The 17,454-nt window shown below is 39.0% G+C and overlaps 1 protein-coding gene across 1 annotated transcript in view; it reads right to left on the minus strand.

The window, feature by feature from the left end:
• The window catches only part of LOC149233092 (uncharacterized), a 64,075-nt gene that overhangs the window by 42,468 nt on the left and 4,153 nt on the right, over nucleotides 1–17,454 (minus strand). Inside the window, exon 2 of the mRNA XM_089382091.1 lies at nucleotides 97–1,092. Within this exon, the coding sequence (XP_089238217.1) occupies nucleotides 97–1,092 (996 nt within the window). The remainder of the gene's footprint in view (nucleotides 1–96; nucleotides 1,093–17,454) is intronic.

Raw genomic sequence — 17,454 nt, forward strand, 5'->3', positions numbered from 1 at the left:
GTGCATAACAAGGGCCAGGAAGTTTCCTCCCTGACTCTCATCCACCCAAGTATCAGATTGATGTTGCGTCCTCAAGTACTCATGCACAAAAACAACCTCCTCCGGTGTACATCCAATCTTCTCAAGCTTGGCTTTCATCAACTGAAAGTCATATATGCCCATAACATACTTGCAAAAGTCCATAATGCTAGCTAGATCTCTACCTGCATAACCTTCCCCAACCTGTGCCTTAGAAGAAGTACTCAAACTTCCTCTCTCATCAACAACCTCATGGTGAAGTCTCTCAGTAGAAGATGCACCTATCATTTTCTCCATGATGGGTGGAACTGCCTTTCCACCTCCATCCTTCTTTCCCGTCCTAGCTCTCGCAACAAATTCGATCATCCACTTCTCCTTTGTTACTTGAGTCACACATCCAAGTTCCCTTTGTTCCACATAGTCATGCTTCACATTTAGGTCCTTTGGATACAAAGTCATCGAAGCAATCCTTGGTCTATATCCCAAGCGACTCTTCCTTGTCATCGGAACGATCATGGTTTGCCCTCCAGCTGTAATCAAGAGTATGTCACGGTCCACCATCAGTATGGCTTGTGCAGCTACCAAGAAATCCTGCCCCAAAACCATAGCATGATCATCCATATCAATCACCCTCAAATCCAACTTTCCAAACCATGAACCCACTCTCACTTGTGTGTTCTTCAAAACACCTGCCACAACTTTCATGGTAGATTTTATAGCTTTGAAAGCACTCAACTCCCTTTCCACTTCAACTTTCTTCCCAAAAGATATTATTGCCTTCCTGCTAAGGAAAGTATGAGTATCCCTCGTATCAACCAATGTAACAAACTTCTTGCCATGTACGATCACATGCACAAAACTCAACCTCAAGGCATCTCCATCCTTCATAGGCTTTGTCTTGTGTCTTACCTCGACAACCTTCTTCAGCTTGTGCCTCGACTTGACAACCCTCTTAAGGTATGTAATCTTCCCTTTCGATTCATCCGAGCAATCCAATCCTGGTCTAGCTTGAGTTCCATCAAGCTTCTCCTTCTTTGCATGCTGCTCAAGTGCACCTACTTGGCACACATCGACCTCCTCCACTCAAAGTGACCCAACCATCTGCAAGTCATCCTGCATGACTTGGTAGTACGCTCCAAGTTTGTCAATGTATTCAAGCTTAGCTTCTTCTATAACAACGGGTTTACGATCAAGAAAGTCCCTCTTGATCTCATCCTCAAGTCCCTTGACTTTATCTTGCAACATGGCACTTCTCTCCCTTAAGTGAACTCATTCATCCATGAGTTCTTGGAGTCTTCGGTCACCCTGTTGTATCTTCTCGTCAAGTTCTTCAAGTTCAGCAGATCTTCCATGAATATTGTTCAAGGCCTTCCACACATCCACTATCCCATCTCCAATGTGCCCCAAGAGTTCCCACTCTTGCACAAGAGCCTCATAGTGTTGTTGCTTCTTGTCCTTCCAATAACCTGTCATGTCTTCAAGCTTTTGAAAATCTTTCTCTACCATCTTCCTTCGTTCAACTTGGCCCAAGCTCAATGCTTCACCACCTGCTCAACTATGTCGCACTATGGTCGCAGTGCTTCCTTCAACTTCAATCTTAAATTAGCTTGGCTCACCCTGAACCAAGCTCTAATACCATCTGTCACACCCCTATCCCAGTCATAGTCTTTCAACCACACATAGGCGGGTGCGACATTGCCGTACTTTTTCTTTTCGCCAATACTCAAGAACATGGACTACACTTACTTCAACACTTAACCAATTTCATCTCCAAGTGTTATCAAAATGCAATGAAATTAACATTATCATTCATCATCTTCAATTATACATATGCAGCGAAATAAATAACACAAGTATACACATATACTTGGGAGGGGTAACTCCAGGTTAAGTCTTCCCAACGTTATATAAAATATTCACATACTTTACAAGTACAATATTTTACAACTTTCCCAAGTCTGCTCAACCACCTGCACACCTTGCCAAGTTCACCCGGCAGTCATGCCCAGGTCGTGCAACCTTGCCACCCATCCACACTACCTCTGTCAGAAACCCCAAAATAATGCTTCCCAAAGTCGTGCAACACCTTACCATTCAGACGTGCCCAACCCCACCGTTCAGCTATGCCCAACCCGTCATGTAGCCTCGCCCAGGCAGTACATTCAGCCCTGCTCGTGCCTCCATTCAGCTTCACCCAAGGTCTGCATTCAACCTTCGTTCAACCGCACCCACGTCCGCCCGTTCAGCTCTCTGTGCAGCCTTGCCTGTTGGGCCGGTGCATTTCCAAGGCCAGTGTCGACAACACTGCCTACTTAGGCCCTCCCTGCCTACGGAACCCGACCTCCTCTGCCTGACCTGCCACTCGACTCGGTCTTCGCCCTTCTGCCTTTTTTTTTCGCTATCCCTTGCCTTCGCTTTGTTTTATGTAATTAGAGCGAGTTTCTTGGATGTCTAACTCCTCCCAACTCAACTCCAATATATATGCCAACCATCGAATGGTATCCAACCAAAATGTCATGTCCCTTGGGCTGCCCATGGGTCAGCCTGCCCATCTCCTATCTGACCGACCTTCTCACCCATCGCAATACACCCATTGCACCTGAACCGTCGCATGCCTTCGTTGCATCCATGGGTTGGCTCGACCATATAAATGTTTGGTCGACTATACACAACTTCGCACTTTGCCAACACGACTACCTGAGTTGCCTTGCTCGCATGCTCACCCTCGCCCGACTCGCACACCTCATTGCACATCAACTTGACTCACACATCGCACTGCATGTCGGTCACCCTTCGCACAACTCGCTTCACCAGTCGTTCGTCGTACTTCGCCCACCAGTCACCCGTCACAATGGGCGAGCGCTCACCCAACACAGGCGTGCTTGCTATACAAGTGTGTCCACTCGTCGCACTTAACCGAACGTCACTCCAAGTCAACACACGCACTTTACCCCAGTCAATTCAACACGGGCGCCCGTCGCACATGGTCGCGCTAGTTACAACTTGGTCGCACATCTCTGACTCGGGGTCCTGACATCACCCTCTTCTATTCCTTAGACCTAAATGGATTGGCATTGCATAGTAATACAGAATTGCATTATTAATTAGTTATAGTATGACATGTAAATTTTGTTTTATGGTGGGTCATTTTTGTAAGGTATATACATACAAAACCCCATTTTTTGTTTTCTAGTTTGGAGTCCTAAAAGAATTTGTAGTTTTTCTAGATAAGAGGAAATCCAACCCTGTTAAGGGCTAGTGTGACCCAGACTGGGTGCGATACCCAGGTGATTTTGACAGCGTAAATACCTTTGGGTCGTGACTACTCAAACCACAATTTAATCATATCAATTATTTCAAAACTCACATAACCTAACACACACACACACACACACACACATATATAATTATAATTTTTACTTTGTAATTATCTTGTATCTAAATATATAATTTCCTAAATACAAGATGATAATTTTTTAATATTTCCAATTTGTTTTCAAATAAACAAACATGATAATTGTTCGGGTTGAACAATAAAAAATCATAATGCCCTTTAAATATTCAAAGCATATATTTTTCTTGTTTTTCCAATCCTAGATTGTTTTATGAATCTTATAATTAAACAAATTAAAACTAAGAGGAAAAACTAAATTCATATTGATATTTCAGTGAAACATTTAAGAATCCTTATCATCATAACTATCAAATAATGATAAATGAGGGTCAAATTATAACTCACCTTCATATCTCTTGCATATGTTGTCATTGACATGACCGTACCAACTATTCGAAAACACAGATTTTAGCACAACGAAACCTTTTTATTAATTCAGGCCTAAGCCTACTCACTCTTTCTCACTGCAAATACATCACAATGTATCCCATTATATAACTATGAGATCACTAGACTTGATGGACATAACAACATGGAAGATATACACTCTGACTCAGCTACAACTCAGTTACATTGGAAAACAATTACTTCTAGAACAACACCTAGTAACTCATATAGATCTAAGAAGACAACACAACAAACCTATCACATTACTAGACACTTCCATTTCTACATTATTCTAACATCCCCCCTTAATGGAGAAATGGATTTGTTATAACATAAATAACAATGTTTGTTGGCCTAAGTCTCAGCTAGGCTTACGAATATCACTCAAATATTTCATTTTAACTTTCTTTGCTTCAACTTATTGATGAAAATTATTCTTGGACTTCCTGCTCCAAACTCTGATGCTTTCAACCTGTGTAGTCTTCTCCCTACTCCAGATCATGAACTTTGGATATTGCTTCTTATTGCAACTAGGATGATGCCCCTCCATTTCAACTCTTTTTTCAACAAGTACATTTTCGTCATCAATAGTTTCCTGTTTACTTGACTGTTGTCTCATCAGTTCATAATAATATTTGATTTCCTCTAGGCTCCAATGCATCAAAATACCATGAACCTCTTCAAATATATCCACCATTCCATTTCTATGTCATCTAAATTATTTATTGATTCACCATTTTGCTCATTTTCAAGAGTGTTCACCATTAAGCATGTAATGTTCGCTGCATCTTTTATACCTTTATCAATCTGTTCAAAGGAATTTTGAAGCCATTCTTCAATAAGATTTATCTTTGCATCATAATCAAGCTTGACATCTTCAAACTTGTTTGTTCCTCTAACAGCTAGTACAATTTCCTCTTCATGTTCTTCCACTTCATCATCAAAAGAAAACAACAATTTATCAAATAATTTATTTTCAGAGATCACATGCAATTCATTTTCATAACACAAATATCCATTATCAAGTTTTATTGCAAATTCCTCTTTCTTCAATGCATTAGTTTCTGCTTTGATACCATATTAGAAAACACGAAGTTTAACACAACAGAACCTTTTTATTAATTCAGGCCTAAGTCTGCTCACACTTGCTCACCGCAAATACATCACAGTGTATCCCATTATATAACTATGAGATCACTAGACTCGATACACATAACAACATGGAAGATACATACTCTGATTCAATTACAACTCAATTACATTGCAAAACAATTACTTCTAGAACAATGTTAGGGTCCAAACCTAACCCTAACATTAAAGGAAGGATCATCGAGTCTTATTGTAATCGAGCTTTGCTCTGCTGAAGGTTGCCCCCTCGAAGAGGCAAGTGAACATTGAATCTATTTCTGAATAATAAAATACTTGCAGTTTTTCTTATTTTATTCTGTGTTCTAGGCTATATTTCTTTGCATTTCTGGTATTTTGGAATTTCTCACAGGTCAAGAGCATAACAAGTGGTATCAGAGCACTTTCTAGGGCTAGTTGTACCTCCAATTTTCGCAAAAAAAAAAAAAAAAATAGGCTAGAGATGTGTTTCGACGTCTTTAAACCACGGAATCTGTCATTGAGCACATAAACTTGCGGATTTGGGGAGGCATGCACGCAAGAACTACAAGAGGTGGTCACACTTTTTGGTGTCCCTTGTAACCCCTGTGGGTACCCCTTCGTGTAGTAGCGCATTAGACAGAACCGTGCACGGACTACACTTCCATGTACCCTTGGGTATATCGGAAGCCCCCTAAGCTGACCTGAAACCTCGCCTTAGGTAAGTCGTCGGTCGTCTTGTTGCTACAGTACATTGAGAACAACACTCGAGGAGATTACTCACGCGTATGATAGGGTAGTCAGGTAGTATAGTTAAGGGTATGGTCGATCCTCCTTAGTTAGCGCCCTAAAAGATTGGGTCGAGTACTATTGTTGGACCCCTATGTATATTGCGATATGTAGCACCTGACACTCCTTTGTGACCATTGCCTCTGCTATCTGAAGATCGTCATCTACCTTATCTTCCAGATCAGATCCAGCAGTTGAGGTTCTGCCACCATCGTGCAAATTAGATCCAACACTTGGCGTTCTATTGCCGTTGTGCAAATCATATCTAGTTGTTGGGATTCTGTTGCGCCATGCAAATCAAATCTAGTAGTTGGGGTTCTGTCGCCGTCGTGCAACCCACATTTAGCAGTTGGGATTTTCATAGTGCTGATCAGACTCTTTGTGCAGTGAGTATTGTTGCTGCTATAGTTCGGGCCTATTTTCGTAGGACATTGGGCAAGATCAAGTTTTTTGGAATTCGCCCACAGTAGTATTGATCAGCGGAGAGTAAAACTCCTTTCGGAGTAAAGAAAAAAAAGTTAGAGACCTGCAAGAGACTTAGCCCATCAAATTGAGGACGAAAAGATAGTCGCAGTGGTACCATTCACTTGTAAGCCCCAAATTTTTTTGGTAGTCCCAAACTTTTTCCCGACATAGCCTCAAGTGATCCACGTCATTAGAATCCCGAGCTTGCCTTATTTCCAAGCAGACTACTCTTAAGTAAGCTAAAAAAAAATTGTTCAAGATTGGTGTATGCAGGGTACCCGATCTCAAGTTATGGTTGCGGAAAAGGCACTCGAGAGGGTCACCAGCCTTGAAGAAAAATTCGAGATATTCGAGGACAGGGTTCTCAAACAGCTCTCACAAATATCATCCATTATACGACCGCCTCATATGGAGGAGCCTAGTGTTGATGCACACCTAGAAGGAGAATCAAGCCATCACATTCACTTCCATGGAAATCACCACTCTTCCAACCACCGGACACCCAAGCTGGACATGTACAAATTTGATGGCTCTAACCCTGCAGTATGGGTAGCACAAATGGAACAATATTTCTCCCTTAATGATATCTGGGAAGATCAAACTAAACTACATGTGGGAGCCCTTTACTTGGATCAAGAGAGATGGCAATGGTGGCAGTGGCATCAGAAATGTTATCCAGGGAAATTAACTTGGCACATGTTCTCAAAAGCCATATGTGATCACTTTGACCACAAATCTAATTTTTTGGGCCGTCTCACTAAGCTCTGGCAAACCGAAACAGTAAAGGACTACATTGCAGCCTTTGAGAAATTGGCCATCAAAATTGATGGTCTAGGAGATGACTTCTACTTAGAGTGTTTCATCAGTGGCCTAAAAGAAGCCATCCAAGCCCATGTCCGGATGCACCACCCAGCTACTTGGATGGATGCCTGCAAAAAGGCCTTAGAAGTGGAAATAACCTTAACCACCAGTCCAATCGTCCAAATTTTTCCGCCAAGGAATGTCCCAGCTCAAGGCCCCACCCAAACACTTAAGGTTCAAAAGGTGTCACTAGCAGAAATGGTCGAAAGAAGAAAACAAGGACTGTGCTACTACTATGATGACAAGTACTCTCCTGGACATAAATGCAAGGAACCAAAATTCTTTCAAATTGATGCTATTGATAACAGTTCACATGAGGAAGTTCCATCCCTTAAGGTTCCCAAGGACGAAGTTGGGGAAAACCAAATCGACAATGACCTCATAGCTATGTCGGATGAGCCGATTATCTCACTACATGCTTTCGCTGGCATTTCTTCACCTCAAACTCTCAAAATTCGAGGCTTTATTAAACATCGACCGATCGTGGTATTGATTGATAGTGGAAACACTCATAACTTTATCCATAAGTGAGTCGCAGAAGTTGTTCATTGCTTTGTGTGAGCAGTAGCTAATTCCAATTCCTTATCATTGATTGGGGGACCATGAAATGTGAAGGCTGATGCGAAAACATTAAGCTTCATATGGGAGACTACCACCTAAAGACCCACATGTTTGCTATTGAAATGGGTGGTTGTGACATTGTCTTGCGTGTTGAATGGCTTCGCACACTAGGACCGATCATAATGGATTTCTAGGAGTTATATATGAGCTTTAAGCAAAACGACCATGTTCATACATTATGAGGACTCCAGGCAGGTGCTCCTAAGATCATCAGCTCGCATCGAATGGAAAAGATTTTGAAAAAGGGCCATCACGGAATCATCGCCCAATTTAATGCCATCCAATCCATTGAATCCACTACTCCTCATATTCATCTTGAGATGCAACAGGGCTTAGACCACAACTAGCAGGTATTTGACAAACCAAAAGAGCTTCCACCCTCTAGGGGTGAACATGATCATAGCATCCCTTTGGTCCTGGGGGCCTAATCACCTAATGTGCGCCCATACCGATATCCTTTCGCCCAAAAGAATGAAATTGAAAAAATCATCAAGGAACTCCTCGAAGCCGGTGTTATTCGTCCCAGCATCAGTCCTTATTCATCACCAGTGGTCATGGTGCTAAAGAAAGATGGAGAATGGCGCATGTGTCCAAAATTTTGGGCCCTCAAAAAGCTCAATGTCAAGGACAAATTTCCTATTCTGGTTGTTGATGATCTTCTTGATGAATTGCATGGTGCTAAATTCTTTACCAAGCTAGATCTTCACTCAGGCTATCACCAAATACGCATGAAGGAAGTAGACATTCCCAAGACTACCTTCTGAACTCATGAAGGCCATTATGAATTCTTGGTCATGCCATTTGGTCTTTGTAATTCTCCATCTACTTTTCAAAGCCTCTTGAACCACCTACTGAAACCTTATCTCTGAAAATTTGTCCTCGTCTTTTTTGATGACATTCTCATCTACAACCTAACCTAGGACATACATCTTCACCATGTAGACCCGATCTTGCAACTACTCCGGAATCACAAATTATTTATCAAATTGTCCAAGTGCTCTTTTGGCGTGGAAGAATTTGAGTATTTGGGACACATTGTGGGTCATGAAGGAGTGAGGGTTGATACAAAAAAGATACATGCAATGCAAGATTGGCCCCAACCAAAAATCTTAAAGAGTTTGAGGGGATTCTTAGGTCTCAATGACTACTATTGCAAATTTTTCCGCAATTGTTGTCGTATTGCTAGACCCCTCACTAATCTTCTCAAGAAAAATTCATTTCTCTGGACTAATGCAGCTCAGCAGGCATTCGTGGCTCTCAAACAAGCCATGTGCTCCACTATCATATTGGCCCTACCAGACCTCACCAAGTCTTTTATGATTGAAAGTGATGCTTTTGGTACTGGTATTGGTGTTGTATTAATGTAGGAAGGTCGACCATTGGCCTTCACCAGCCAACAACTGAGTGGAAAACATCTGGGTCAATCTACCTATGAGAAATAAATGATGGTCATCTTACATGCAGTAGACACCTGGCGACCATACTTGTTGGGGTGACGTTTCCAAATCCGCATGAACCATCAAAGCCTAAAATAATTTTTGGAGCAACGTTTATCATCACCACAACAAAATAAATGGTTGACCGAAATGTTGGGATATGATTATGAGATAATTTACAAGAAAGGGCATGACAATGTAGTATTTGATGCTTTATCGAGTCAATTTGAGGATGAAAACACCATGCTATCCATCTCTTTACCCATACCATATTGGATTGAAGAGGCTTGTAAGGAATGGTTTTCACACCCCTCTCTCTCCCAACTTATTAATAACTTAAGAGAATATCCTAATTCCTCAGCCAACTACTCTTGGACGGATGATATTCTTCGCTACAAGGATCACGTAGTTATATCATTGGCATCCACCCTCAAAACCCGCAATTTGGAAGATTTGCACTCATCTCCAACTACAGGACATTTAGGCTTTCAGAAGACTAATGCTCATGCTCATCGTCCTTTCTTTTGGATTGGCATGAAAAACAACATTCTTACTTTTTAGCTGAATGTGATGTGTGTCAACACAAAAAAGGACAAACAGTCAAGTTACCGGGAACCTTACAGGCATTGCCACTCCCTGACTCTGTCTAGATGGATGTTTCCATGGATTTCATCAGTAGTCCCCCAAAGTCGGGCAACAAATCCGTCATCATGGTGGTTGTGGAAAAACTTTCTAAATATGCTCATTTTTGCGCTCTACCCCACCCATTTACCCCCACTTTGGTGGCTCAAGATTTCATGGACCAGATCTTCAAATTGCATGGCATGTCGACTTCCATTGTGTTTGATCGTGACCCCACTTTCACCAACAAATTTTGGCAAGAACTTTTCAAGCTACAAGGCATGCAACTCAAACTAAGCACCGCATATCATCTCCAAACTGATGGTCAAATAGAAGCAGTCAACAAATGTTTGGAGACATATCTATGGTGCTTCACTTCAGAAAAGAAGGATCAATGGGTACAGTGGCTACCTTTTAGTTGAATGGTGGTATAATACTAACTATCATGAAGCCACCAAGATGACTCCATACAAGGCATTGTATGGCCAACTCCCACCTTCACCTATTCCCTATATCCTTGGATGTTCTAAGGTGCAGGTAGTTGATCAACTCCTACATAATCGTGCGGCCATGATAGCTCATCTCAAAGATAATCTACATCAAGCTCAGAATCAAATGAAGCAACAGGCAGACCAACATTGTTCCGAGCGCACATTTCAGGAAGGGGATCGAGTCTTCCTGCGACTGCAACCATATAAGCAAACATCACTCAAAGAAAAGGGCTGCCAAAAACTAGCACCAAGATTCTATGGACCTTATTAGATACTTCAATGCATTGGAGCAGTCACCTACAAACTGGCCTTGCCACCAAATTCAAAAATCCATCTGGTCTTCCATGTATCATGCCTCAAGAAAGTGGTGGGGAACAATTGTAGAATTCAAACCAGTCTATCTGAATTGGATGAGGAAGACTCACTCTGGCTCCAACCAAAATAGGCCCTCGATACCCGTGAAAGACATCTCCGCGGCCGCATGATCAAGGAAGTCCTCGTCAAGTGGAAAGACACCTCTCCAGAAGATGTGACCTAGGAACCAACCACTATTCTTCAACAGTTTCTGCAGCTTCAGCCTTGAGGACAAGACTGCTTTTGATGGGGGAGGGCATGTTAGGGTCCAACCCTAACCCCTTTATTTATGTAATAAGCCTAATGAGCTGAGTCATAGTCATAGTTAGTTAGAGAGTAAATAAATGTCGCATTAATAATTGTAAGTGGTTGACTTGCATTAGAGAAAAGAGACCACAGTCAGTTGTAAACAGACCATAGTTAATAAATAAAGTGGTTAACCCATGTTATGTAAAGGACCACTAGTAGTTAGGGTTTTGGATGTCATTTAGCTATAAATAGTCTTAGTAAGTAAAGGAAGGATCATCAAGTCTTATTGTAATCAAGCTCTGCTCTGCTAGAGGTTGCCCCCTCGAAGAGGCAAGCAAACATTGAATCCATTTCTGAATAATAAAATACTTACAATTTTTCTTATTTTATTGTGTGTTTTGGGCTATATTTCTTCGCATTTATGGTATTTTGGAATTTCTCACAAGTCAAGAGCATAACAAACAACACCTAGTAACTCATATAGATCTAAGAAGACAACACAACAAACCTATCACATTACTAGACACTTCCATTTTTACATTATTCTAACACCAATAAACAATATTTTTTAAAATATGACATTTAACTAAATTAAATCTATCTTAAAATACATCTATTTTAATTGTAGATTTATTAAATATAAATAAATAAAATTATAAAATCACTTCGGTTTAAAAAAATTAAATTTAAAATAAATTATTATTATTATTAACACTATATATATATATATACAACACTAATTCAATTTATGTAATATATAATATTATAATTTTTCTTAAATATCTGAATTCTTTTTATACAAATGTTAGCAAGTGTATTATGCATTGTTGCTACTTAGTACCTGTGTTTTATGCAAAAAGTAATCGATAACAATTATCGAATGTTTGAACAAATTCATAAATCTAATAATGAAACACATTTAAATAATTAATGGACTTGATAACCTTGGAGCCAAATAGAGATTGGTGCATTAATAATTTCGGAAGAAACATTAGCCCCAACATCATAGTTTGTTACAAAAGTTAAGACTTCATTGAAATGTGTTTGTGCACATTTTATTCCCTCTTTAGCTTATAAGACGAAATAAGGAATTACAATGTCTAGTCTCTTTATATCAAATAATGTATATATATGATGTAAATAAAATAAATAATTATTTAAAAAGCTAATTATTGTAACACACTATTTATTTAACTTTAAATTTATACTCATCCTAATTGGGCAAATAAATAATCTATGGTAGAATTTCTATGTTGGAAAAATCAAATTGATATGAAATATTTCATGTCGTCTCGTGTGGCAAAGAATTCACATGTAATAAAATATCTAATATAAAAAATTACAATGTCTAGTATATTAAAATAAAAAATTTATTTACACAAAGGCTTAAGTGTGAGTGCAAAAGATTCCTAATTTTTTTTTCTCTTATTTATTGCAGTGTTGATTTAAATTTTAGTTTTTATATTGCATCATGATTTAAAATGGAATTGTGAAAATATATAATGAACCACACTAGCTGGTGCAAAAATTTCTCCTATGTGATTTTTACTCAAAAGACTCTTCTTAATGTAATATGGATCACAGAAGCCTGAATTCAGAAAATAGGTAAGGTTTATTGAGGAAAATGATTGAACCAAGTCTATTCAATAATAAAAAACAGCAAGGGAAAAATTAGTGTAATATGCAAGGTTGTTGTTGTTTTTTAAATCAGTGAATTTCCATGATTAGTGAAATAAATTTGATAATTAATTTATGAGGAGGTTCTTTTTTTTAGTTAAATTATTTTTAATTCTGAAAATTTGTTTTTAAATCACAGAAAAATAGTCTTCCACTAATTAAAAATTAGAAATTCAATTTTTAAAAATTCAAAAAATAAATTTCAACTTCTAAAAAAATGTTTAATATTTAATTTTACCAAAACTTCAATAAACTTTAGAAATAGTTTCCAAAAATTTGTAAATTAATTAAGAGAAAACATTTTGACTCAAACTAATTACAATATACTATGCCTGGATAGGGATAAAAATATATTAAAGAACAAATATTAAAAAAAATAAAATCATAAATCTTTTATAGTAAAAGAAAAATTAGTTATTCAAAATCTTTGATGCTCTTTAAATGATCTCATTGTTGTGTTTTGTTTATATGTTGTGGTTTTTCTTAAGAAGAAGTTTATATGAAAGATATTAAATGATAGAAAGACATTTATTCTCTCAACTACTTTTTGTGGAATAACAAGTAGAGTATGGTGATAGCCCATCCCATGGAGAGAAGGAAGAATAAAAGGGAATGAAGGGGATGATGACATGATAGAGATGAAGCAAATAGATTTAAAGAGGGTTTAATAATTTTATGAAAGTATGTGATAAGACCTAGGGAGGGAAAGGGGAGGGAATTGTTACCCACCAAAAGTAGGTGACCCCATAAGAGAAAATTTCTCCTGTCAACTCTTCTAGCGGCAAGCCAACAACCATCACTAGTCGAAGATGATGTGTAATATCTCTGCCACCCACATCAGTCATATGACTTCGCACCCATCTCGCAGGAGCACATGAATGAAGGTGGGCTTCTTATTAAAAGGTACTTTATTCATTTTGGAATCGAGTGCTTATGCTTGCTTTCTTGTATTTGGGAATTTGGCATGGATCATGGGGTGACTTGGAAGAAGGAGAGGTTTTGACTATGATCTTGTTCCCTCACATTAAATGGGGGTTAATCTTCGATCCTAGTCTAGTGGAACCTCCCATAGTGGCCTAGTGGGTATAAGAGGGGCACTACTTGGGAAGCCCTGATTGAGATAATGTGTTCCATTTATCCTTATTCCATACTTACCATTTTCCATCTTATATTACAAGCCCTATATTCCACCTCCATTCTTCAAGCTCAATTAACCATTGGTTCTGTGGGATTTGGCACCCATACATCCCCATACCTGGGTAGGGCCCAAAAATTGGCCATGGGAGGTTGATTCAGCTAAAAGAAAATGAAAAAGCATATATTGGCCACAAGTAAGATAAAATAGAGAATATTAAAATGCAAAAGATGGTCAAGACTTACACATTAGCACATGGGAAAAAGCCTAGCAAAGGCTCTATCTTCCCCTTATGGCCATCATATGGTTCCTGAGCACCATATTACTCATACATCATGAAATGAAACCTTACATGTCTCAACTCTTATGGGTAATGAGTTATCTCATCATTAAGGGGTAATACAACTGTTATACATCATACAAAGAAAGTTGTAACCCTTTGAGCTACTAGTTGTAATACAAATAAAAACCAAGAAAAAGTTAAAGTCGCACAAGAGGGATGGACAAACAAAGGACATGTTGGTAACTCATGCATCTATGATTTCTCCCTCTTCACATCTTTACACTCAAGGTGTGGATCCCCATCATGTTAATCCCTTTGACCATGAAACTTGGCCATGAAGTCTTCTCCCCTCTGTTAACATCATTGTTTACATGACACTTGTTGATTGAACAATGGGCTAAGGAAATGTCACTCCCCTTGGGGGTTGGAAACACCTAGTAGAGTTGTCTTTTAGCAACTCTTACGTATGGAGGTAACACCATTACGAGTTCAAAGCCCTAATTTTGGAGAGGAAGACTTGTTTGAAGTGTCAAATAACCCATTACTTTCAAGTTTGGTCCACTTAGATGAAAAAATGATTATTATACCTGATGATTTGTTGCTTTCACTAAACTTTGTGATGTGATCTTTAGGTGGTTCCAGAGCTATGACCCAGGGAACTTAACTGGGGCCCAAGCCTCTAGAGGAGCATATTGACACTCATAAGTGGAGAGTTGAAAGCCTTGGGTCTCTAAGCAGTAGCACCATGACATTAACACCTTTGGACAACTCCTGCACCCAGAAAATTTTGCCACTTTGCACATTATTTGACAATTCTTCAAGATGACATACACTAGACCCAACATGCCCATGGTCGGCCTTAGCACACTAAAGATACGACAGTTGATCCAGAGCCTAGATGAGCATGGTCTCACCTTCTAGGACATGGGAGGGCTTGTAGCACCTAGAAAGCCCTCAACGTTGAAGCAAAAAGGGGCACTTTAGCCTGTTGGAGACCTAAGAGACCACATTTTGACCTCCAAAGTGAGATTTGGGGCCCAAAGAGACATTTTGACATAGGTGTGAAGGCCAACCTTCACATGATGATTTTAGAGGGCTTCTACACCACTTATGGCACCTTTAGCCCTCATCGCAAGCCTTGGAGAGCTCCATGCATGCATGGCATCAGCTATTTCAGCCCTATGATTCACACGTGTCAGCAAAGTTTGATGTTTTTGTCTAACCTAATAGGTCAACTTGTGACCTAACTTGTCATTGTGGCATAACTTGTTGTTTTAGGGGCTTCTAGGCCAAAATAAACATTAGTCCCCCTTATATAAATAAGAGGAGAGGATCATTTGTAATTCATAATTACTTGGATATTTTGACCTCTTTGTCTTGTGGAGGAAATTAGATCTATAAGTGCATTTTGATATTTGGAGCTCCTCACTTATCATTGGAGTTATTATCTTGGATCAATGGATGGAATTTCATGCATGTTACCTTGTAAGAAAGCGTTTTGTTGTTAAATCTTTTCTTTATGTCTAATGTATGGAATATATTGAATCTAGAGTTTTCTACAATGCCCTAATTTGTTGAAATCTATTTGGTAGAATCTAGATATCATTATTGCATGCATTACTCATGAATAACATGTGAATGATATTCCTAGTGGTGAACTTTGATTAGCTCTCCCATGAAACTTCTTGATCAATTGCATAGGTAATCGCAAGGGTTTTTTATGCTAAGGCATCAACTATCCTTCCTCCTTAGCAAATTTTAAGGATCGTATCACTCGTAGAATCCTTCCTCCCAAGGAGCTAAGAACTAGCCATCCTTTGTTGGGGATCGAACCATTTTTTATCCATAATTTTTTCTCTTTTCTTTCTTGACCTAATTTGTCCCCTTTAAGGCCAACTGGCCAGCTAGGATTTGGTGTGAATTCCTAGGGAGTAGGAGTTTCTAAAGTTGGAGAGTCTAAATTGCAAGAGGATAATGATTGCCACAAAATCCCTTCCTTTGGTAGGCATTCACTTCAATTTCGTCCATAAATTTTGTTGCCCTAGTTACTAGCCCTAAACTAACCCTAGTTTGTTTCTAGCTTCAACTTGTGGGCTTATTTGAGGGTTTCATGTGTGTTGTTCCTTTTGATATATATTCTCAGGAACCCTTTCTCCTCACCTTGAACTTGGGCCATCCTAACTCTCAACCCACTAATAAAACCCTAGGTCTTGTGTGCCAAAAATTGGTTTCTCTATGGAAAGAAAATTGCACTTACTCTTTGGGAACCTTCTACTTAAGTTGAGCTTTCCCTTAGAAACCTATTAGTCATCATATACCTTTTTAGTTAGAATATCCTATTAGATGACCATACACATATTGAGACTTCTCCCATTGGTGAAAGTCCATAAAGAGTAGGGGGTTTTGGTTATGATAACAATGGGCCACTACCCCATTGTTGTCCCTTGATTTAGTAATAGCCTTGTATGGTACCCCTCTCCAAGGCCTACTAGATTTTAGTGTCAACATGAAACATTAAATTTCCATATCTCTATTTTAATACAATTACATAGGTTCATATATTTATATGAGGAAGAATCCATGTGGGTTTATGCCAAGTAATGAAATGGATGTAAAATTCCTAACCCTAACGTAAGAATTAATTCCCAACAAATTTTATGCCCAAAAATAAATTGCAACAACCAATAAGTTTTGATTTGTAAACTAACCACTATTGAGCTCTTAACAAATAAAATGCACAACAAAAACAATAGGAACAACAATCATGTAATTGACACAATTTCTACCTTGGAAACCCACAAAGGGGAAAACTAGTAAAGAGTTTGCTCTTATTGGCTCGAGATGATATGGAATTTTCTTACAAAATTACAATGCTCCACGGGAAGAAATTTCCAAAGAAAATATCCAATTGTACGACCTCACCAAACCGAATTGAAATTGTGCCATGTGTAATGCCTGCATCACTTTGCACTTGGTCTGCATCACCCAACATGTGTCACTGTTCATACAAATTTGCCCTTGCACTGAACTATACGACCTTGTTTCACTTGGCTTAGATGTTGATATTTTTCTCTGCAAATTCCTTTGTCTTCCACCAACAAGTCACCCTCTCTCTTAGCAAATCTATCTACTCTCACAACCACCAATTCACCATCTCTTAATGATGTGCCTTCACCTCATGCATATGACTTATGTCAAACTCCCTTGAGCCTCCTAATCCAACCCTAGCGCTCTAAAGATGGAGGTCTGAGATATCCCTCATCTCACCTCTTGAGATCAATGGCTCAGATTAGACCTTGGTCACTTAAATTATTTATCTCCATAACCTTAGACTTATGGTGCCACATCCCATGATTGAAAGTGAGATACATCAAAAGCTTTTGAATTTCAATGAGAATGATGGCACCTTTGGCTTGTCTATGGCTATAAGAAGTAGAACAAAGAATTCATCGAGTAAGAAATGTCAAAGTTTTCAAATCATATCACTCATTGCAATAGTTCATTCCAAGTTTCAAAATCATTTGCTAATATTTTCTTTGCCTACAACCTTTTTTGCAACCTATTGTGGC

The sequence above is a fragment of the Pinus tabuliformis genome, chromosome J, assembly GCF_031772625.1.
Source record: "Pinus tabuliformis cultivar Carrire ecotype Pingquan chromosome J, CPIR1, whole genome shotgun sequence".
In the NCBI taxonomy this organism is placed as follows: Eukaryota; Viridiplantae; Streptophyta; class Pinopsida; order Pinales; family Pinaceae; genus Pinus; species Pinus tabuliformis.